Source organism: Chionomys nivalis, chromosome 1, assembly GCF_950005125.1.
Source record: "Chionomys nivalis chromosome 1, mChiNiv1.1, whole genome shotgun sequence".
NCBI classification, from domain to species: domain Eukaryota; kingdom Metazoa; phylum Chordata; class Mammalia; order Rodentia; family Cricetidae; genus Chionomys; species Chionomys nivalis.
In genome coordinates, this window is record NC_080086.1 from 7471718 (window position 1) to 7494862 (window position 23145).

Here is a 23145-nt window from a genome sequence, read left to right on the forward strand (position 1 = left end):
CTCCTCCTTTTCTTTTTGATATGGGCAGACTCTGGAAATTGAACTCAGGTTCCTTTAATTTCAGTACAAACTCTTTATTTCAGTTGTTCCTCTGGCCCTTGAGGTCCCTCGTAACTAGCAGAAGGACGTTGTGTTATGAGTGGTGTAATGTGAAGGGACAGATCCTGGAAGGAGCTTTGAGCAGTTGTAGTTTCCCTTTTACTGTCATTTGGAGTCACAGCTCAGGCAAGCTGTAGAGCTTTGCTCTGATCTCTGTTCACATGGTACCTTTGGATAGTTTTTTCTTGAGAACTGAGTACCCAGCCACTCTGCCCTCCTCTTCCACTTGCCTGGCCAACAGTATTTAAGTGCCAGCAGAACATTTGTGTTTATGTGAGTGTATACATGCATGTGTGTGTAATTATACATGTATGTGTATGTCTGTGTATATCTGGGTCAGAGGTTTGTTGAAGGAGCTGCGGGCTTCGTTCCTGCCACCCAGCTCCCGGTCGCCTGGCTAGCTTATGCCCCGAAATAACAACACACAAACTGTATTCTTTTAAACACTGCCTGGCCCATTATATCTAGCCTCTTCTAGGCTAATTCTCACGTATTAATTTAGCCCATTTCTAATAATTGCGTAGCACCACTAGGTGCGCTTACCGGGAAAGATTCAGCATGTCTGACCTGGCGGCTGGCTGCATCACATCTGGCTCTGAGAGGAGCTGCCCTGCATCTGAGCTCACTTCCTCTTCCTCCCAGCATTCTGTTTTGTTTACTCCACCCACCTATGTTCTAACCTATGAGGACCAAGCAGTTTCTTCATTAATTAACCAATGACCTTCTTCTATCAGAGGTTGGCATCTGGTTTTGTCCTTGATCACTCTGCCCCTTGTATTTTTGAGGCAGGGTCTCTCACTGAACCTGGAGCTCACCAATTGGCCAGATTGGCTGGGCAGCAAGTCAGTCCCAGGGCTTCTCCAGCCAGAACTTCCCCATTGCTGGGATGATAAGGGCATGCTGTCATTCTTGAGATCTTGAAAAAGTATTTCATATATATAATATATGTACCTGTCAGTAGATAGATAGGTAGATGATTGTGTGTGTGTGTGTGTGTGTGTATACATGTGCCATAGTGTGAGTGTCAGAAGACAACTTTTAGGTATTATTTCTCTCCTACCACATGGTACTGCAGGTCTGACCTCAGAGCCTTAATACTTGAGTCATTGAATTTTCTCTCCATCCCCTTTAGATTTGGAGTATATCTTTCTTGCTCATCCAAATATCCAACACCTTGGAGATAAGAATGCCAGCATACAATGCAAACCCCAAACTGGGTTTTTCCCCCCAATAAGGCACATAAATGAGTGAGTGAGCATTTACTTAAAATGCCTCAACTTGCTGCCAGTAGAATTTTATTTACCTCTGAAAGTGGAACCTGGACCAGCTAACCATTTAAGTTCTCATCAAATTCTGAGAATCTATGATTTTTAAACTTTTGTTTTGTTTTTGTATTGCTACTATAATCTTTTTAACGAAAGTATTTAATAAGAGTTATGAAGTTAAAAGTGAGTTTCTTTCTTTCTGTAGGTGAACTACAGAGAAAGATTGGCTTGAAAGTGCTTGAGATGAGAGGAAACGCAGTTGTTGGGTACTTGCAGTGTTTTGATCTGGAAGGCGAGTCTGGGTTAGTGGTGCGAGCCATAGGAACAGCGTGCACTCTGGATAAATTAAGTAGCCCAGCAGCATTCCTTCCTGCATGTAATTCCCCATCCAAAGAAATGAAGGAGTAAGTATGAATCGATGAAACTGTTCTCATGCAGGTTTTCATGTTTCACCTGGAAGTTTCATTTGTTCTCACATTTTGGTAGCAGTGTTCAGCATACGGTTTTAACTTGTGTGATTTTTCTTAAACTTTTTGAGATCCTTAGCCATTGTCTATTTAAAGCATAGAACGAATATTCATGTCCTCTGTGGAATTCGCCTTCCTTTCTAGGAGCTGCTTAAATGTGGCTATACTGTTGGCAGTGTGTACAGAAGACCGCAGATTGTCTTGTACGGGCTTCTCAGCCTCCAGTGTCTGCCATGTGCCGACAGTTCATGAAAATAAACATTGGATCTCATGAACTAGTAATACTGGGGTCTGTGTAAGGCAGGGTGAGCAAACCTCTCACTTCTCTCCTTTCATCCTGCCTTTCTCTTACCTTCCTTTCTCTCTCTCTTATCTTTTCTTTCCCTTTTTGAGATCAGTTCTTACTTTGTTGCCCAGACTCACCCCAAATTCTTGGGTTCAAGCTATCTCTAGCTTTCTAAGAGCTGGGATGGAAGTGCCCAGCACTATGCCTGCTTAAGCAAACTTCTTTGAAAGGCGAGGTAGTAAATAATTTAGACACTGGCAGTATAGATTGTCTTTATTTATAAAATACAACAAAAACAGAAAGCCTCCTCCACCCAGTACTAAGACAGAAAACAAAAACCATCATCATCAACAATAACAAACTCCAAAAAATAACAACTCAAACCATACGAAATCCCTGCAAAGGAGTTCCCAGTCTGTGATCTAAGGGCGTTTAGACTTAGTTAGACCTTGCTTGAAGCTCTGTGTTCAGTGCCCCAGTCAGGCTTACTCTGGCAGTGATGAAGCACTATAACCAAATCAACTTAGAGAAGGAAGGGTTATGTGGCTGACACTTGCACATCACTGGTCACCACTGAAGGAAGTCAGGACAGGAGCTCAGACAGGGTAGGAACATGGAGGCAGGAGCTGATGCAGAGGCCATGGTGGAGAGCTGCTTTCCGACTTGCTCCTCAGGACTTCTTTAGCCTGTTTTCTTGTAGTACCTAGGACCTCCAATCCAGGGTGGCTTCCCCCACAATGGGTTGGGCCCTCCCTCATCAATCACTAATTAAGAACATGATCTAGCTTGCCTTCAGCCCAATCTTATGGAGTCATTTTCTCAATTGAAGTTTCCTTCTCTCAGATGACCATAGCTTGTGCCACCATAAAATTGGCCAGCACACCTTGCAAAGCTCATCTCGGTGATTGGTTTGGCCTGTTTTCTCACTTGTATCAAAGGAAGATTTTTTTGAGGAGCATGGGTAGTGGGGGGTTTAGTGTGGGTATCTCTAACCTGAAAGCATGAAATCTGGAGTACCTTCAAATAGGAAACACTTTGGGTATCAGTCCTTAAGAGCTTTGGTTCTGGAGCATTTTGATCTGGGGTTTTTAGGTTAGAAGTGCTCCTGGCGTGTTCTCAGATACTACAGATAAGTGCTATTCTGAACTGTCAGTGGAGAATGTTTGAATGATGATTTTTCTTTCCTGTTGTAACAGTTATGTTGAAAGTCTTGTTGGAGACCAGAAATGCTGACCAATTTATATAATTGGAGCAACTCCATGCAAGTGAAGTAACACTTGTTCCATGCTGGAGCCATTAATAATTCTGTAAGGACCAGTGATGTGGGGATAGTTCTAGGTTAAGGACTGGGAGGCTGTGTGCCCAGGTAGGATAGTAGGTAATCTAGCTTCTGCTGATGCTACTGTATAACTGCACCATTGTAGCACCAGCAGTGTATAAGTTAGTGAATTTTTGTGTTCCAGTAAAGCTTCCTTTACAAAGCAGATGGCAGGTAGCTTTGGCCTCAGGCTATAGTCTGCTGACTTTTCCCTAATTTAGATTATCCGAGGTTAGAAATTCTGTAGATAGATAATCTAATCCATTTTCTACATCGTCATTATTCAGCTGAAGACAAACGGAAATGATCCCAGTTCTCCAAAAAATGATTTTTTTTATCTTGAACATATTCTTGTTTAGCTCCTTTGATGTTTTTTAGTTATTTGGATTGAATTCTGTTCACAAGATATAGCACAGTATTACCAAATTTTGTTTGGAAATGTACTTAAAAATGAAATGATTTAAAAAATTGTAACCTCAGTTTGCTTTATGTTCCATTACTAATGTGTCCTAAGGCCGGAGCTGTTGCTCAGAGGTTTTTAGAGTGCTTGCCTAACAAGCATGAGGTCCCGAATGTGTTCATGATGCTGTAATAAAGATGCATAAATAAGATGTGTCCTGAAAGAGGGTGAACTTTCAGCTGATACAAGTAGAGTTAGATGCATGCAGATTCAGACCCTATTCCTCTTTCCATACCAAATTTAATTAAAGACTTTCCTCTTCAAGCCAATTACCATGGTATATTCCTTTAATCTCAATGTTTGGGAGGCTGAGACAGGAGGCTCTCAAGTTGGAGGCCAGCCTGGGCTACTTGATAAGATTTTTTTTTACTTCAAAATAATAAAAACAAATCAATAAATAAGTGAACACATACACACACACACACACGACCTGAATCTGTCTGTTGCCGCCATGTAGTTTTACCTCCACCTCCTGCGCCCTGGCTTCTTCAGGTGTGTCTCTGAAGTAGTCTGGACACTGAACAGTGTTTTACTTGGTGAAGCCTTAGAAAAGCCACAGGGTTGTGTTTCATTGCATTCCGCAAAGAGACCCTCAGTAAACCCTAGAGGAATTGTGGTTTTTTTGCTCTCACAGCCATTTACTTTAAATTGTGAGGCTGGAGTGATGTGTTCCACCCTGCAGAATTTGGGTCTTTGGAAGGCATCTTGCAATGTAGGCCCTGTTTAGAAAGCCCCTTGGGGTGTAGGCTGCTCTGTCTCAACTGCTATACTCTGTCATAAGGGATCAGTTTGGGTGATATTTTAACTTTCGTTATGATTTAGCTTATTAAAACTTATCTAATCTTTGGTTATTGTATAACACTGTTGATTTTAGATTGGAATTTGGTAAAAGGAAACAGATTGGATTTAGTAGGTTATCTAGATGAGTGAAGGATTAGAGTGGATAGAATGTATTTAACGCTGGAAAGAGTTATTTTGAGGCAAACTTTGATACAAGGAAGCTGGTAGAACTCAGAATACATCATGGTAGCACTCCAGTACATGTGAACTTTGATTTGCTCTCATACTTGGTGTTGGTAATGCTTTACCTGCACTAATAGGTGTGTGCTCTGTAAGTTTCCTTCCTCTTAGCTGCTGTGCAGCACTACACATCCCTTTGAGGTCCTCACTGAGCTCTCCTTGGAAATAAATCATTTGTGTGATGTATCACTGCTCAGCATACACATGCTTTCCAAGGGCCTTACCTGTGATTTCTTGTGTGTTCAGAACTGTGTCGTAGATCTTCCAAGTTGGAGAATTTGAAGGCTCTTTTTCGCTTAGGGGAGAGAAGAACTCACTTGCTCAGTTGTGTCTATACAGACCACCTCTAAGAGGTTTAGGGTCTCAGCTAAGGCTTATGTTAGCAGAGCACAGCAGAGCATCTGTCCCATAGGAGTTTGAAAGTCATGGTCTCTTGCTGTCCAGTTGCCAGATTTCCTTGTTTTTATGCAGTATATATTGTATGTTAAAAGGCTGAGCTGTGCCTGTTCATACCTAGTCCCTTCCTCATTTTCTCTTCTTGCTGACTGTTCTTATATATTTCTAAGTACCTCTGTCTTAAAATTCTGGTCATATAAACATAAATTATTGCTAATCTTTCTTCATAGAAAGATATAATAAAATAAGCAGTTCATCCCATAGTTTAGAAGAAGCTGACAGCTGTTTGACTTTCACTTTTATGGTGTTCGCCTCTCATAAACATAATAGCAAGTCCTTTTTGGATGAAAACAAAGCAAGTATTTTTTTTAAAAAAAACTTAAATAAAATTCAAGTCTTAGTAGTCTTTCATAGTTTCATCGACAGTTATACTTGCTATTTTTCTTATTTACAGCTCTTGATTTGTTAATCTGATCCTTTAAAATTGTACTTATATCCTAACACATTAACTATTGGCTGTTCTTTTTTAATTTCAACTTTTTGCATGCTAGGGATTAAAAAAGTAAGTTTTCTCCCTTAATAAAAGCTCCTCCAAAATAATTTTAACATACCTTTTGCAATCTGTTGTATATATTGTTTTCTTTTCTTCCACTTTGACCACAAATTCCTTCAGGTCTCCGCTGGTTCATCCTCCAAGCCATGGATGCCGCTCGACTCACAACAGCCCAATTCACACTGCTACTGGCTCACGACTTACTCAGAACTTCTCTGTGTCTGTTCCCACTCTCATCTATACTGGTACGAGACTGCTCAGACTCCAGAGCTGGGGAGAGACAGGCCACGGGCAGAGTGGCTGCAGAGGCAGGCAGGCAGGTAGCATAGGCAGGTACCACAAATCTTTGCTTCTTTCCTTTCTTACTTCAAATTCAGCTTCAATAAAGGACTTCTGTTTAGCTGACATAAAGGCTCTGACTATGGAAGCGAAGGTGTTTTTCCAGCTTCCAAAGTCTCTTCCACAGATCCTCTCAGAGCCCTATGATTTTTGGTATTGCATTCTGAGAACCTTCCAATTGTATTTATGTGAATATTTCTGTGTTTGTTTAGAATTGAAATTGATAACGCTTCTAATGAAGCAGACACTGACACTTTGATTTGCTTGTTTTCTTCATGTACAAAGTCTGTAGGGTTTTGAAACAATAGGGTCTGTTCATTCTGTGGAAGAGAGCTATTGGAAAACAGGTAAGCAACTGTTTGCCTCAAATGCAGTGTTTCTTTGTAGCTCTACTTACTGTCCTCTTGCTGTGTTTTTAGCTGTGGCACTCTGATGCTATAGGATAAGGAAACAGTTTTTTTCTTTTGGAGTTACTTGTGTGTGTGTAAATATGAAGACAGTTGCGGATATTTCCACACACCATTTGTGGTCATCATTTTCTTTTGTAACTTACAAAACATTTATTTAAATATTTTGTTATTTATTTCTTTTTACTTTTCCTTTTAATATGTATATTTTTTTTAATCCCCATTAGTCTACCATTTCATGCTTCTTTGCTTTTCCACTTGGCTTATTAACTGTTTCAATGCAGATAAATATTATCTGGAGAATGGTGAATGGTTAAACAGCAGTTTGTTGTCTTTGGCCTCATTCCCAGCTCCACACTTAAATGACTGCCGGCCCTACCCCAGTTCTTTCCTGATGTTGGGATCATGCTGCCAACTGTCGAGCCCTTTGGCACATGATTGCTTAATATGTCTCCACCTTCTTCTGGCAGGATTCCCTTCAATGAAGATCCCAATCCCAATCCTCACTCATCAGGACCCTCAACCCCTCTGAAAAACCAAACTTATTCCTTTTCACCTTCCAAGTCCTACAGCCGACAGTCCTCTTCTTCTGACACAGACTTGAGTCTGACACCCAAGACTGGTAAGGCTCTCCACCCGCCCTTCGTGTTTCCTTTAAAGCTTGTTCTGTTTCTTCTTAGCTTTCCGCCCAAGTCTTCCTTCTATTTCCACATTTCAGTTAAAAGTGAATGTGAATGATCAGTTCAGTTATTAAAATTAAATTTTGTAGAGACATTGTTTGGAGAGTGACCTTTTAACCAATTTAATCATTGTTGATATCAAGTTTTGGATGTTGACAGCCTTCATTTCATATTCAGGTCCAGAGGTGTGCCGTCTTAAGGCACTGCATAGTCACCATAGTGGTTTACAGTCAAATTGCTTTTTTGAAGCATAATTCTTGATTATTCTTAATTTATTCCTTATTTATTCTTAGAGTTTAGTTTTGTGTTTTTTTATGGAAATATTTCAGAACTTGAATGGTTGTATAGCAATACAGATGTCTGTCCATTTGCTTATTGTTTTAAGGTCAGGTCAGTGTAAGATATTGTCCTGAGTTTAAAAACAGAAAAAAAGAAAAAAAAAGTCAAAAAGAGAAGAGGAATTGGCATTGGTCACATCCATTTATTAACTTGATAACATGTTAACTTAAAAGATAATGTAGCCGGGCGGCGGTGGTGCTCACCTTAATCCCAGAACTTGGGAGGCAGAGTCAGGCAAATCGCTGGGTTCGAGGCCAGCCTGGTCTGCAGAGCAAGCTCCAGGACAGCCTGGGCTGCACAGAGAAACCCTGCCTTCAAAAACAAACAAACAAACAAAAAACAAATGAAAAAGACAGTATAAATACTGATCATATCAATTATTAAAATTAATTTTTTTATAGAGGAGTTATTTTGTTTGGTGAGTGACCGTTAACTGTTTAGCCATTGCTGATACTGAGTCCATGTGATCAGGGTGCTTAGCTTTGCTAGACTTGCTCTCCAGGGTGAAACTGGATTTTAAATTTCCTCAGCCGTGAATATTTTTCAATTCATTAAATCTATAATTTTCCCTCTCCTGTTTATATTATGAATGAATTTTGGATTTTTGTTAATGTTTTTGATAAAAAGTTGATAAAAGATTAAATTAGTGTCTTCCTGAAATAGAATAAAATTAATTAAATAATTTTTTAAAAAGATTAAATGTTTGTAGACTTACTAGTATTGGTATTTTGAGTACTGTTTCTGGCAGTTTTCCTATCAGATTGATTAAAACAGTTTTTATTTATATTCTTTTGAGTTTACCATCTTTAATAACCTCTCATGTTTTATTTTAGTGTTAGAAGAGGAATATAAAATGGATCCAGATCTTGTGAAAACAATCAAAACAAATCTTACTTCCAAAGCAGTATTATTTATTATAGACCATTTCTTTCTTTCTTTCTTTCCTTTTTTTATAATTATGGTCACTGAATATAAATACTATAAACACGTTTCATTCTTTTTGTTTTTATTGCCATCCCTGCCATACCTCTCCAGCACTGATTATTTTGACAGTTACTTTATTTATAAGTATATGGTCAGTCTTAATGTACTAAACCAGCTGCAGGTCAGAAATCCCCGAGAAGATTGCTCCAGTCCCCAGTGCAGGCAGGCTTCCTTTTCATTATTGCCCAGATGATGCAGCATTAGAACTTCTCCAGCTTAGCATATGGCGACATAAAGATGATTTAACATAGACAGGAGGATGTGCATAGGTTATTTACAGATAATACCCCACCTTGTATAAGAAACTGTAGTAAGGTGTTAATGGTGGCTCCAGCACCAATCCCTACAGGTGCTGAGAGCTTACTGTGTATAATTATAATTATGAGTAACAGTTAAAAATACAGTAGTATTTTATAGTGATGGATGCTTTGAAATGTAGCATGTGACATTTTAGCTATCTTTGTCCCCCCAAAATCGAACCATTCAAATTGTAATGAAATGCGCGCACACACACACAGACGCACACACAGAAAAACACACACATACAGAGTAAGAGACGGACTGGTCTTAATGTTCATGATAGTCAGAACAGAATAGACTTAGGATAGTTTTGTCTCCTCTGCCCCCTTTTTCTTGGCACTGGAGATGAAACCCAGCACATCCTGCACTCTGGGCCAGTATTCTACCGCTCAGCTTCATTCCCAGCTCCTGGATGCTTTTGGGAACCGCATCTTGCTAAGTTGCTGAGGCTGTTTTCTACCTTGTGAGCTGAAAGGTCTTCTGCTGGCTACTCAGCGCAGCTGGGACCCTGGGTGCCCTTAGGGACAGGAGGATCTCCTTACATAGTCATAAGGTTCAGGTAGTCCACGTTCTAGGCTACTTTTCAGTATACTTACTGGTTACTTTTTTGTCATACCATAAAGTTTTGAAAATTTTTCTTGGCCTTTTGTTTTTTAATTTCTCTAAAAGGCTAAACCTAAAGACTGTTCAGATAAGTGGCTGAGCCAGATCTGTCAAGGTTTCTGACTGGCATCATCTGTGCTAGTAGTGACCTTTGTAGTGCGGGTTCTTAAAAGCCTCATTTACAGTGTATTCCAGCGTGTTTGCTTAGAAGCTGACTCTGAGTGCTGTGTTACATTTCCTTGCCTCAGTAACTTACTGTGTATTAGCGCCCCCAGGCTCCTGGCCTTGCTAGGAAATGGCAGAGCAGTGTTCTCAGGCTTCCAAAGCTGTGGCCCAATGTGTGTCTTTCTCAGCTCTTAAATCCCACATTCAGGAGTCAGCCTTCTGAGAAATAGTAGGATGGACTGATCTATTTTTTATAAACTGAGAAGTCAAAAACAGAGCATAGGTAGTAAAGGTAGCCTGAGAAAGTTATTTTTCTGTTTATGATGAATGTTGCTTTTCAGTTAGATTTCTTAAAAATTTTGTTACTTATTAGAATCTAATTTATGACATTTTTAAAAATTAGACTTTAAAAATATTTTCCTCAAGTTCCCAACAGGAGTGACATTTTTGAATGCCAGTGTATGACAGACTCACACACTTGATTGGGCTTTATTTTACTTAGTCTGTTGCTGTACATACTTTTTACTGTCCACAGGTTTTTAATCTTGTATGTAAATCTCTGTAAATCATACTATGATTAGGTTAAAGTTGAAAAATTTTAGAGGGAAAGTAAAAGGATTAATTTGTGTTTCTGAGCTGGAGAGAAAAAACTGACCATTTTGAATTCATAATGCAGTAGTTTTGATGATTTTTTAAATGAGTATTCTGTTAACACAATATGCAGTATCTTAGCTAGTAACGTGGGGGGTACCAGACTTTATCACTTTAGATATGTGCTTCTGATTGAAGCAACAGGTTTTCATCATAATACTAAAGAGTGGTGTTTCCACCCATGCAAGTTCTTAGACACACAAACAACCAACAAAATTGGTGGGCAATTTAAGTCCTTGAAGAAGTCAGTTAAAAGTGATGTGAATGGCATAAAATCTTGTTAGTTATTTACAAATTTTTAATAACTGCAGAGTTTGCAAGGACTTTGTTAATTTAGAAGCTTCTGGTGGGTGGGTGTTCTTACTCTCAGTGTTAATTTGTCTGCATTTGAAATCCATTTGATTGTTATGTTTTGCTTCATCATTGCTTTCCTTCTCCTGCATTTTCTGATCTTCTGAATCTGCATCTTTGCTACTTTCCTCCACAGCACCTTACCCACAGGGGCCTGGGATCTACCTGTGCCCCAGCTCCACCCCCCTCCCTTGTGGTTCCCTTCACCTTAAGTCCCGCCTCCTCTCGGAATCTAGCCTTACCCCTCATCACTCTAGCCTTGTCAACCCCGTTCTGAGGAAAAGTGTTTCTTTCAGTGAAGAGCTGTTCCTGGCTGCTTCTGGTAGGATCACATTATGTCAGCTTTTTTAATCCCTTTATTTTAAGTCATCTTTGAGAACATATTACTTTATACCATAAAGAATTATTGTGTGCTTTATGTGTCTATTAGTTATTTTACTATTAATCAGAGTTGCAAAGATGCCATTGGAGGTTATTTGACGGATAATTATGAGTATGTACTAAACCTTATTCTTAAAAAGAATTATGTCTCAGGTGTGGATGTGGATGTTTATTGTAACTATCAGTACCTAGGCTCTCACTCAGTGACCCTTGTAGATGCTTTGCCCCCTCCATACCTGCTCCACCCACATCAGACCTCTGCCATCCTGTTGCTAAACCATAAGGCTACATGAGAAAATTATTCTGTTTGAACCAGTTTAAGTCTCATTTTGGTGATATTCTTTTACTATACATTTTTTTTATCCACTACATTAATCAAGTTATTCTGCTATGTTTTCTGGTAATTTATTTATCACTGCAAACTTACCTTTTATTTATGACTTTTAATATGCTTCATATAAAGATCTTAGTTTTATTTCCAGTTAGCATTGTATAGTCTCTAAAAATGTTTAGATTATTATAAGAAAAAATTTATTTTTAAAAGAACAGAGTGGGACTACACACATGCTAACCTTTGTTTCCTTATCCAAGAGCAGCTAAAAATGTGAACGTGAATTAGTTCCTTTGAAGGCACTGCAGTAGTGGCTGTGTGCATCTTAGCTTAGGGAGGGTGTGCTCACCCAGTCTGCAGCACCAGCTTCTCGCCCATCCCATTCCACACAAGTCCTGGGTCATATTTGTTCTTGTGGTACTGTCAAAACAACAGCAGCAACAAGTGGTAGAGAAAGAAGTGTGAAACTAGCCTTAAAAATGCTTCTAAGAGGGAGGGGATAGAATTCTCTCATCCCCGACTGTGTACATTTGAGATTTATTTACCCATGTGTGATTTATTTTTCCAAAAGTTTGTGTTGAGTTTCATGAATGAACCCAGTGTTACAGGGTGACACTGTCTTTCGAAGTGGGCATCAGCAGGGAATAAACTCCATTCTGAACGCTGATTCCGTGCTCTTTAGCTCTCCGCTGGTATTTTACATGAGCACTTAGTATGTTTCTCCTCTATATTTCATCAGATATTTTGGTGTACTTAAATTTTTAGCATAGTGATAGTTATTCTTTTGATTATTTTATTAAAAGTTAAATTTTACAGATTGAATGTTATCAAAAATTTGTTACCTTTTAATAATATTCTTATTATAATAAATTGATTCTAAAGCTAGATGTGACCGGAATTTTAGTGTCTTGCTATAAAAACAGCCTTAGTACAGTAGAATAAAATGTATGTATCGGTTGCCATCTCAGACTATGTAAAATGTGTGGAAATTTTTCTTGTATTTTGACTCATATTGTTTATAAAGATGAATGCAATTGATCTTGCTGTTTTATAGTTGTTATTTGGTTGTTATTTATGTGCTGATGTCCTATAGGAATGGGAAGTGGTAGTGCTGGAAAAGAAGGGGGGCCCTTTAAAGCTCTTCTACGACAACAGGCTCAGTCGGCATTGGAACAGCGGGTAAGAGTCACTCAGCATTTCTTTTTATTCTTGCATTGTAGCTATGGCTTTGTGTTCTTATATTCCTGTGTGCTTAAACTCCCGAAAGTTACTTTTGATTATATCTGTAATGCTGCAGTTTTAGTGATCGATTGTATTTAAGATATTAAAGTATTTTATTTACCAACATTTACTTTTAGTTAAAAAAGTTCTGTTTTTTGTTTTGTGTTCCAATCTTTAAAATATTTCTCCTGAAAACTTATTGAATGCTGAAATCATTTCTATTTTTCTATTAAAGTTACAATATAGAAAAGAAAATAGCTAATCTTTTGCAGAAAAACATCTCAATAACATTACATTAAAACAATGCTGTAATATATTAACATGTTTGTCTGCTGATATCATTTTTGTCACTGGCTTGTTGATTAGAGATAAGACAAATACTCTATATTTCTATAGATTAAAATTAATAGAGTAGTTGTCTAGTATAATTTTATTTTAATGATTATGCTTAATGTTTAATTTGCTGAATGAGAAACTGAGTCTAGTTTTTGGATGATTTCTCTCTCTCTCTTTATAAACATCGTTACTAAGGGAGGATCGCCTCATAGGTTCTGTAGAAGGCGGGTATGTTTCTGAACATGTATGACAGCCTGCGCCTTGTGTTAGAAGCTTTTCTACTTTTAATCTTGTTCACTTAAGTTTTATTTAAGCTCTTAACAAATGTTGCTGGCTTTTCCTGAGCTCAGTACAGTGAGGCTTGTGTTCTTTTCTGCTGATGCAGTGCATGGTTCCGTGTGTCCTGTCCTGTGCTTCAGACAGAGCACCACAGCTCTTTCTATCTGCTTTGGAAGCTGTAAGCCCTTAGACTCTTCCTTTGTTTGCTCATTTTATACTAGCACTTGGGAGAGAGCAAAGGTGAGACAGTGAGCACCATAAAAGACTCTCCTCCCCTCTGCAGTTGGCCTCTGAGAGCAGTTTGTTTCTTTCTGATTCTGTGACAATAGATTGTAAATTTATTCTCTAGGCAATTGTTTTTCTTATGCTGCAAGTAGCTGTATATGTACTGTTTGCCTTTAGCTAGGGTGGAGTGAGCAGAGCTGAAGTATAGTAGTGAGTTGAGCTCTACCCAGGTCTCTATTTTCTTGCAGTACTTGGAACTGAACCCAGGGCCTTGTACATGCTCGGCAGGCACCTTCCCATGAGCTGATCTTTGTTTGTGTTAAAGCTGCATTTGCTCTTCGGCTGGTCCTCCCTTGGCAGCACACCAACCACTATCACCAAAGGCTCTCCTAAAACTGGGGTCGTGGAGTAAGTCAAACAGAGCCAAAGATTAGAAGTATGGAGAATAGGCTCAGAGTGGCGGTGTGGTGTTTTTTTTTTGTTGTTGTTGTTTTGGTTTTTTTTTTGTTTGTTTGTTTAAACCATGTTTTAGGTCAGAATGGTTTTACCTTTGCTTTTCTCCCTTTTTTATTTTTAAATCAAATTGCCATGTTAGGATTCACACGATCAGAAAAGCTTGATTGATGAGGTGGTATGCTGGAAATGTGGCTGTGTGGAGTGGAGCGCTGGTGGTGACCTCACTGTCTGGGCCACGGACCTTTACAGCCATTTCGTTTTGGATTTGGAAAGATAAAATTTGTGGGCTTTTTTGTCTTTTTTTTTTTTTTTGAGATGATATCTAATATGTAGCCCAGGTTAACATAGATCTCACTATATAGCTCAGGCTAGTCCCAAACTCATAATCATACTGCTTTAACTTTGGCAAATGCTGGGATTAAAATGCGTAGGTAAAAGTTTTTTTTGTGTGTTTCTTTAGATTGAAGTAGAAGTTCATCACTTTCCCCCTTTCTTCTCTCCAGCTCCTTCCGTGTCCACCCACTCTTATGCTGATAGACTCTTTTTAAAAAGTTATTATTACATACATACATATATGTATTTTTATGCAAAAATATGTAAGTACAACCTGCTAAGGCTGTTTTTGTTGTTTGTATGCATATGGTTTCAGGGCTGACTACTTTGCATTGGACAGTCAATAAGTTGGTTCATCCCTGAGAGAGCTAATTCTTCTCCTATTAGTCATTAGTTGCTTGTAGTTCTTTGCCTAGAGGTGGGACGCCATGAAATTTTACCCTTCTGCATTAGCATGTGCATTGCTATTGCCATTGTTCCGGCTTGTTTATGTAGCCATTTCTAGGAGAGAATGTTTCACAGCAGACTTCTTGTTATTCTGGCTCTCTGCTCCCTTTTTTCAGAGCTTTTCTGAGTCATAGTTTCAGGAGCTGTGGTGTAGATGTTTCTGTGGAGCGGGGATCCACATGACCCATCGGTCTCATTGTTGTGTTCAGTGTTTCCTGAGGTGGTCTCCGGTTGCTGTAAACAGAGGTTTTATTTCTGGAGAGTGGGAGCATATCCTGCACACTCGTGTGTCTAAGGATAAGATTTATAATTTGGTATGGCATTAAGATGGTTTAGTAATACAGCCATTTCTTTTCTAATGTCCATGACCTCACTAGCTAGGAAGCTATGATTCAGGTATGATTTCCCTCCTGCTGAGTGGGCTTTAATTATGCTTAGACAGCTGTGATCACCACCACGAGAGTGCCTTATTGAACCTTTAGGCTGTCTTGCATGTTGTCTTTGTTGTGGCTCACAGGCATTGCAGCTGGGTAGGGCTGTTTAATGCTATCCCTGTCTTGAAAGCTTGCATAGTATTTTCTGATACCGTGGAGGCTAGAGTGCAGGGGAAAAAACTTTCAAGTCAGATGCAACTCAAATTGGGAGTCATTTGTCCTAAGTGTGTGCTATCTTCAGCAGTAGGGGCCCTTGACCTCTGAAGGACAGTGAAGGTCTGTGTCAATAGTTCATATTGTTTAGGGGTCATTTGAACCATACGTACCAACCATTTGAAAAGAGGTTTCTCATGTTTAGTACTGGGGTTTTTGTTAGTCTGTCGTTCTTGTAGGGGAGTGTTGTTGGCCCAAGTGGCTTAACTTCCTTTAAGCTGTTTTGTGTGTGTATGTGTTTGTGTGCATACACACATATATTCACTTGTATTTATTGTTTATAATTTTAAGTTAACATAAAATAATGTGATTCCTTGAAGGTTTATCAAGCAACCTTCAAGAAATCATAGCCCTGTGGTGTGGGAGGTCCTTCTGTCTATGCGTTGTTTTTATTGGTTAATGAATAAAGAAACTGGCTTGGCCTATAGCAAGGTAGAACTTAGTTAGGCAGGGAAAGCTAGGCTGAATGCTGGGAGAAAGAGAGCGGAGTCAGAAGCCATGGAGCCGCTGCCAGACAGACAAGCTAAAATCTTGCCTGTAGGCCACAAGCCTCATGGTAAAATATAAAATAATGGAGATGGGTTAATTCTGGATGTAAGAGCTAGCCAATAAGAAGCTAGGGCTAATAGGCCAAGTGGTGATTTAATTAATACAGTTTCGGTGTGGTTATTTTGGGTCTGAGCAGCCGGGAACAAACAGGCAGCCTCTCTTACTACAAATTGGCGTCCAACTGGTATTATTTGCCTCCTTCCTTCACCATGTGTTTTAAACTTGATTCTTTTGGAGTTGGAGTCCACTCCCTATTTTCTGTTTCTTATTTTGTATTACCTGAAAACTCCCCCTTCCCCCAACTCAAACCTTGCTTGGCCCTTTTATATTTTCTTGGTTTCTGTTGTTATAGTCTTCATAGGATTAAAAACAAAAGTCTAGAGAACTGCAGTTTTTGAGTACAACTGTGTAAAACCTGACATGTAACTCTCATTGCTTTGCATCTGTGCCATTAGTGTATGCAGTAGTAGTCCCTTGACTTCCCTGAGTTTAGAAGAAACAGCAAATGCAGCAGTGGCTTTGGCTTTTCCAGTCACCTCTGGCTGCTCTTGAGGTCACTTTTGTTTGGGGAAAAAATCATGCAGCAGTACAGTAAGTTCTCTGTAGAAGTGAGCAGATGTGTACGAACACATCTGTGCGATGATACACTTAGAGCATCAAAACACTTGGTTTTAAAAATATTCACATAGGTTTTTAGTTGTATGTTTTCCTCAGTTAAGAAAGCCTGGAGCTGGATACTGAGCCATATAGCTGCAGTTCCAGCTCTTGAAATCTGAGGCTTATGGATTCTGAGTTCAGGATCAGCCTGGATTACATGGGGAAAGAAAAAAAAAAGAAAGGAAAGGATATGAGACGGAAAGGAGAGGAAAGAAGCCTAGTAAACCTGGTATTTTACCTGCTCCCAAGGAACACACTTTTGGGAAACATGGATAAAAAGCACATTTATAGTGAATTAAGATCTCCTTATTAGTAGGATGAAATTGTATGTAAACCATTGCCGGAATGGTGCTGGGTTGTTTTTTAAAGTGTATTTTTATGTTTAATTATGTGCATGTGTCTGTGTGTGTTTGTATGCATGTAGAGGCCAGCAGAAGGCATTGGATCCCTGGTCATGGAGTTATAGGCTGTGTGAGCTGCTTGACATGGGTGCTGGGAACCAAATCTGCATCCCCTGGAGCAGCAGTTGCTCGTGACTACTACTCCATCTCTCCAGCTTTAGTATGGAGTTTTTATTTAGAATTGGGCTGTGTTCTCTGGGGATAACAAAATATTTGATATAAAATTTGAGCCATTTGTATATCTTTACAGAAAAACCCCATATAAATCTCTGGAAAATAATATTTCTGCTGTTTTATTGATTTTTCAACTGCCTTTCTTTAAAGATACACTATCACATATTTTTATGATTTATGTTATTGACCTATATCAAAGCAACAACAAGTAAAATCCATCTGGGGACAACAGGGAAGGATACTTTAAACATCAATGGACTTTCTAGAGAATGACTTTTTATAGTTTCTCACACTGCCATTCAGACACTGACAGCAGAACATGCTTGGACTAATCTTTGGGAAGCTGCCTTTGACAATGAGGAAAAAGAGCAACTATAAATTCAACAGGTGTGATGCACAGACTGTACATTAAACCAAGTTCTGAATGACACTGGATGAGAAATAAGAACAAATGTAGGTGGTAAAGTTTATTGCTAAGGAGTATAGGAATAGAAGGCCCTGCCCTCCTTGGCTTTCTAAAATGTTGAGTACAGTAACACCTCTCTTGCACATGGCGCAGATTTGAAAGTCACTTTCTGCATTTAACACAGCCCTGGCGTGTGTAGGCACATGCCAGCAGTCTTGGTGATGTGGAGATGCTGTGCTTACCGCGGACAGTAACAGCAGCAATTTTTTTGATTGGAACATTCTTTTCAGATGGATGTCAGCCCAAATAATTCACAAGTGTTTGCTTATTGTAGATTAAGTCTTGTATTTTAGAGGAAATCAGTTTGCTGGCTAGATGGACTTGGGTGTGTAAGAGAGGAATCAGTGCTGGCTAGATGGACTTGGGTGTGTAAGAGAAGGGATCAGTGCTGGCTAGATGGACGGGGTGTGTAAGAGAAGGGATCAGTGCTGGCTAGATGGACTTGGGTGTGTAAGAGAGGAATCAGTGCTGGCTAGATGGACTTGGGTGTGTAAGAGAAGGGATCAGTGCTGGCTAGATGGACGGGGTGTGTAAGAGAGGCTCCATCAGCAGAGCAAGTCGTCACCTCTGTAGCATTGCTGGTTATCTTTCTGCTGATTTGCTTCAGTTTGAAACATTCTACTCATTCCTTTATCAAGTCTCTTAATCTGCCTCCCCGCCTCCTCTCTTCTCCCTCTTGCTTCCCCCACTTCCCCTCCTCCAGCCCATCTCTCCTTCTGTTTTATAAATGATCACACCTTGGGCCCTGCACAAAGTTAGGCAGACTCTATACTGTCTTACTGCCTCAGGCCTGGAAGTCCTGTTTTTCATATAGCTTACAAACATTTTTTTTTCTCACAGTGATTCTTGTCTTAATATTTAAAAGATGGATGTATAAAGGATAAGTGTACATTTTATTTTTTTGGATCATCATAGAACTGAGATATTTTAAGGAACTTTTAAAATTTAAGTGTTCCTAATATTGAAAAAAAAACCTGGGAAATTCCATGGACCCAGCTTACTGCATTTTAATAACGTTAGCCATTTACATGTGTCTGATTTCCAATTAAAAGTATACAAATTCAGGTGGAAATAAAGATACAATTTTTGATAAAATTTATTATAGAATTTTAACCATATTTTTCCTACTGTTCTCTTCCGTATTTCAGTCTAGGTCAAACAAAAACAATTCTATGGATTGGTTTTTTACTTTTCTTAGACAGTATACCAGTTCTTGCCATTATTAAAGTGAAGATTACTTCTAAGTTTTGACTGGATTTTAATGTGTTTATGTATATGCATAGTCCTTTGTGCATTTTTTACATTTATACATCCCGAGGTATGCAGGATTATTCCTCTGTGCTGAGAATTGCAAGTTGCTCTGCCTTCTGCACTGTGCTTCAGCAGCCTTGTATCCATGCTTCAAACAGCCGGTCAGCTATCTTGCTGCTTTTATATGTGCCTGCTTTTTAATAGTAGCACTTTCCTTTTGTTTATTGCATTTTGTCTGCTGTGGCCTAGAGAATTTGGAATGACGAGTGTCTTAGATCTTAGCTACTTTCTACCAGTTTGAGCATCCTCTTACAGAGATGCCGTGGGAATACAGTGCATGAACCTTAGTAGTTGCAGACTTTCGAGGGCTCTGTCCGGCTGTTTTCTAGCTCTTCCTACATTGAAAGTGGTCAGGCTGTTGATGGATGACCTCTGGTTAAGGGAAAGTTCACCTACTCACAGCCAGGCAGGCCAGGCAGCCGGCACCTCTTCTTGCATCCACTTTTCCCACACTGGCACATGACCCATGTTTTGGCAACCACAGACTTCCCTCTCGGGCTGGCGCTCTCTCGGTGAGTCCCTATCTTCAGTTTTCTTTTGTATTTTTCTTGTCATCCTTATGGCAGAAGGGGAACCACGGCTTGGAAGACCTGCAGGACTGTGCTACTTCCCTGACTCTACCGTGGACTTCTTTCTTCTGCTTAGCATACAGTATGCAGTCTGTTTGCATGTGACCACACAGTGATTGGCTCTCACTTTCCACACAGCCTGTCCTTTCACTTCATGTCTCAAACTCCCCTTTTCTAGGTCTCTTGTTGGGCGCTGGCCTTGGGAGTATTTGCCAACAGCCTGGGTTGCCTGTATGTGAGAGACGTCATTACTGAGAAGTGCATATGGGTTGCCAAGCTGTCCAGCCCTGCGCCATTGGGAAATGGTGTTTGAGTAGGAGTTTAAGAAGAGAGAAGAGTATGTTCTCAGTAGCTCAGCTGGGAACTCCTGAACATTTCCCTTCGGTCAGAACTGATAAGGCAGTTGGATTCTGAATACTACCGTGGATGTAGGAAACAGATTTGGAACCCTGAGTGTCTGGGAAGTTTTAATGAAAAAGCAGGTGTAGTGTATTTATTTCAGGAACCCTGAGTGTCTGGGAAGTTTTAATGAAAAGGCAGGTGTAGTGTATTTATTTCAGGCCATGCATTTCCTGGGCTAGGATCTGCATGAGCAGAGCCTGCCACTGTCCATTTGGTCATATCTGTCCTGGTCCTTGTCTTCACCAGGAATTCCCCTTCCTCACCTTGACGGCCTTCCCTCCCGGACTTCTCGTGCACGTCGGTGGTGTTGTTAGTGCACGTTCTGTGAAGCTCTTAGACCGGATCCACAATCCTGGTATGTCTTCCAATATGTTTGATTTTACGACTTTGGCTTAAGTTGTAATTGTAAAAATGGATTTTTATGAATATTGAAAGCAAATTTAACCTGAAGAGAAGTGAAAACAAATTATAAGCTGACCCATGTTATTTTGAGATATTTTCAGTAATCGTAATTAAAGGTAAATTAAGGAGTATATATTAGTTATTTTTAATGTATAATAAATGAACACATTTTGATTTATTTCTGATGAGGTGTCATTTTGAGGGGATCATTGATTAACTTGAGTTAGCTTTCTATTTGCTTTAGGGAGATAAACATTTTTACTGTTTGGCCTTCACGGCCATTACACTAAGTTGTTAATGTTTTTCACTCGCCCGTGCGGCCAACCAAGGAGGAACAGTAGCTCGCGTCTTTTAGGTACAGCATGGAATGACGCAGAAGGCAGAAGCCGGGTGCTGGCACCATTAGGGCCTTGGATTAGAAATACCTGGGTGAGTTCCTCACTCTCCACCAAGCATCGTCAATGACGGCAGCTCCTTAAGTAGTCAGATTTCATGCCCAGATATTTGCTGAAGCACCGCAAACCTGAAGCGGTATTGACATCTGTAGTTTGTATATTTTGGAAGATGAATTCATCACTTCCAGCAACTTCTTTGTGACATGTAGGAAAAGAAGAAAAGAATGCTCTGCAGTTATTGGGTGGAAACATTGCGGATAGTACTTCTGAGTGTGACAGAGCATTGCTGTTCTTTACAGTTGAGTTTAATCAGTGCTCTCTAGTTTGATTTTACCTGAGATAAGAATGAATTCTTTGCCGGGCGGTGGTGGCGCACGCCTTTAATCCCAGCACTTGGGAGGCAGAGGCAGGCGGATCTCTGTGAGTTCGAGACCAGCCTGGTCTACAAGAGCTAGTTCCAGGATAGGCTCCAAAGCTAACAGAGAAACCCTGTCTCGAAAAACCAAAAAAAAAAAAAAAAAAAAGGATGAATTCTTCTAGCTGCAAATGAGACCTCAGAAAGGCAATGCTAGTCATGTTTATTTAGCTCTAAAGTGAGCAAATCCATCATCTTAACACCAGTATTTGGTTTTAATTTGGATTTATTTTCCCCATTTCTTATTTTATGGTAGTCTCAGATGTCATTGTACACCCTGAAGCTCCTAGAGGGCAGTCTAACTGCCGCCATGTAGCACATGAAATTCGTGCAGGTGACACTGAATTCTAGTTTTCTGTAGGAAATTCAGTCACTAGCAGTGTAAGGAAAGACTAAGCTACCAACCCTGATGGCCACTGCTTTCCATGGATGACTGCCTGATGGGTTGATGGCACCAATGACAGAACAGTTGTAGATATGCATCCCATTGATGTCTTCATTCATTTTGTTGCTTCCAAACAATTTACTTAAATTAGCTTTAAATGGTGATAATTATCTAAAATGTAGCTTACTTTTACAAAATCTTCTTTTTGAGAGTTCTCATACCCGCCACTTCACCATTTGTACAAGAAACCCGAGAACCCAGGAGAGTGTCCTCACAGAAGGAGTTGTGTGTGCTGTCGCTAGCAGCTCACCACCTTTCTCTCCTCTCTCTCAGAGTGGCTGTCCATCATGCATGGGAAGCCTGAGTTATTATTAATGAACTATTCTCAAAAGTTCAAGTACATGTATCTATACCTAAATACTATGAGGTGCTATAGAGTTACATTTTTAGTTTGCTTTGTTTTTGGTTTAATACTTATCAAGTGTATATGCTGATGGTCCCAATATCTTATTTTGATTTAAAATAAACTCTCTTTGGATTCTTTTATGTATATATTATGCACTAAAACGGAATATTTACCTAACAGCTTCTCTAAGCCCCTTGTGTAATTTTTGTGGAAAAAAGACATAATTTGTTGAGAAAAGCTGGATGGTAATAGTCGATGAAAATCTGGATTAGACTGTCCAGTGATGCTGGAGTGGGATGAGCTGCTGTGCCGGGAGAGACTGAGGCTTGCTGGGGTCTGCGTGCAATGTCCTGCAGTTAGTTTTTAATTAGTAAATGCGAGACATTTTAATTTCATTTTCAATGGTAAAGGGAAACAGTCTTATTTTAAAACCATTGCCCCGGCAGGGTGGTAGTGGTACTCTCCTTTAATTCCAGCACTTGGAAGGCACAGCCAGGCAGATCTCTGTGAGTTCAATGCCAGCCTGGTCTACATAGCGAGTTCCAGTACAGCCAGAGCTTTTGCACAGAGAAACCTTGTCTTGAATAAACAAAAACAAACAAAACAACAACAACAAAACAAAAACACATTGCTACTAGTTCTCTTGGTGATGGCTTCTGAGTTCTTTGAGTGCTGTCTTTTGTTAAATGCCAGGCAAGCGGAAGCATAAACAGAAGAACAGGGTGGTTCCCGAGCATCCAGGTGACCAAATGACTAGACAGTTGATTCCAGGTCACTGGAGTTTGTTCTCCTGCCTTTCCTGTCTCTATTTCCTATTAACTCTGCTGTCTGTCTTCCAGTTCCTGTCAAGTGCTGTTGTCAATTGTGTTCTTGTTTGTAGTTTTTTCTTTTATTCCTACTATTCTGCACCTAAAACTGATCAACTAATTTGCTGTTTTGAACTCAGCTTTTGTCGGAATTATGGGTAACACAAGATCTTACAAACTGCTAGACTGGAATAGTTTCAATTCAGGTATTTTACTGGTCATTCAGTATTACATATGCTGACAGAAATTATGGCAGCTCAGTGAGGTTTTAGAGATGTTCTAGATTAAATAGATCAATTCAGTTACGTGGATGCATTCTGTAATAGTTATGTTACAACTTGTAATTTGCATAGAAATGCAAGTATAAAAATATATGCGCTAAAGTGAATCAAAACCATACTATAAATTATGATTAACTTTGCTTATGTGACTAACTTTCAGGATATAATTAAATTCTATTTGTGCATT

General features: G+C 39.6%; 1 protein-coding gene across 24 annotated transcripts in view; it reads left to right on the forward strand.

The window, feature by feature from the left end:
* Positions 1-23145, forward strand: part of C2cd5 (C2 calcium dependent domain containing 5) — a 95706-nt gene that overhangs the window by 23167 nt on the left and 49394 nt on the right. For 3 of the 24 annotated variants that reach the window (XM_057766545.1, XM_057766554.1, XM_057766593.1), the window contains exons 7-13: positions 1570-1768; positions 7081-7232; positions 10820-11005; positions 12489-12574; positions 13148-13180; positions 20115-20223; positions 22818-22883. In XM_057766545.1, coding sequence (XP_057622528.1) covers positions 1570-1768; positions 7081-7232; positions 10820-11005; positions 12489-12574; positions 13148-13180; positions 20115-20223; positions 22818-22883 — 831 coding nt within the window. The other 21 variants (XM_057766628.1, XM_057766637.1, XM_057766699.1 and 18 more) reach the window with 14 other exon arrangements.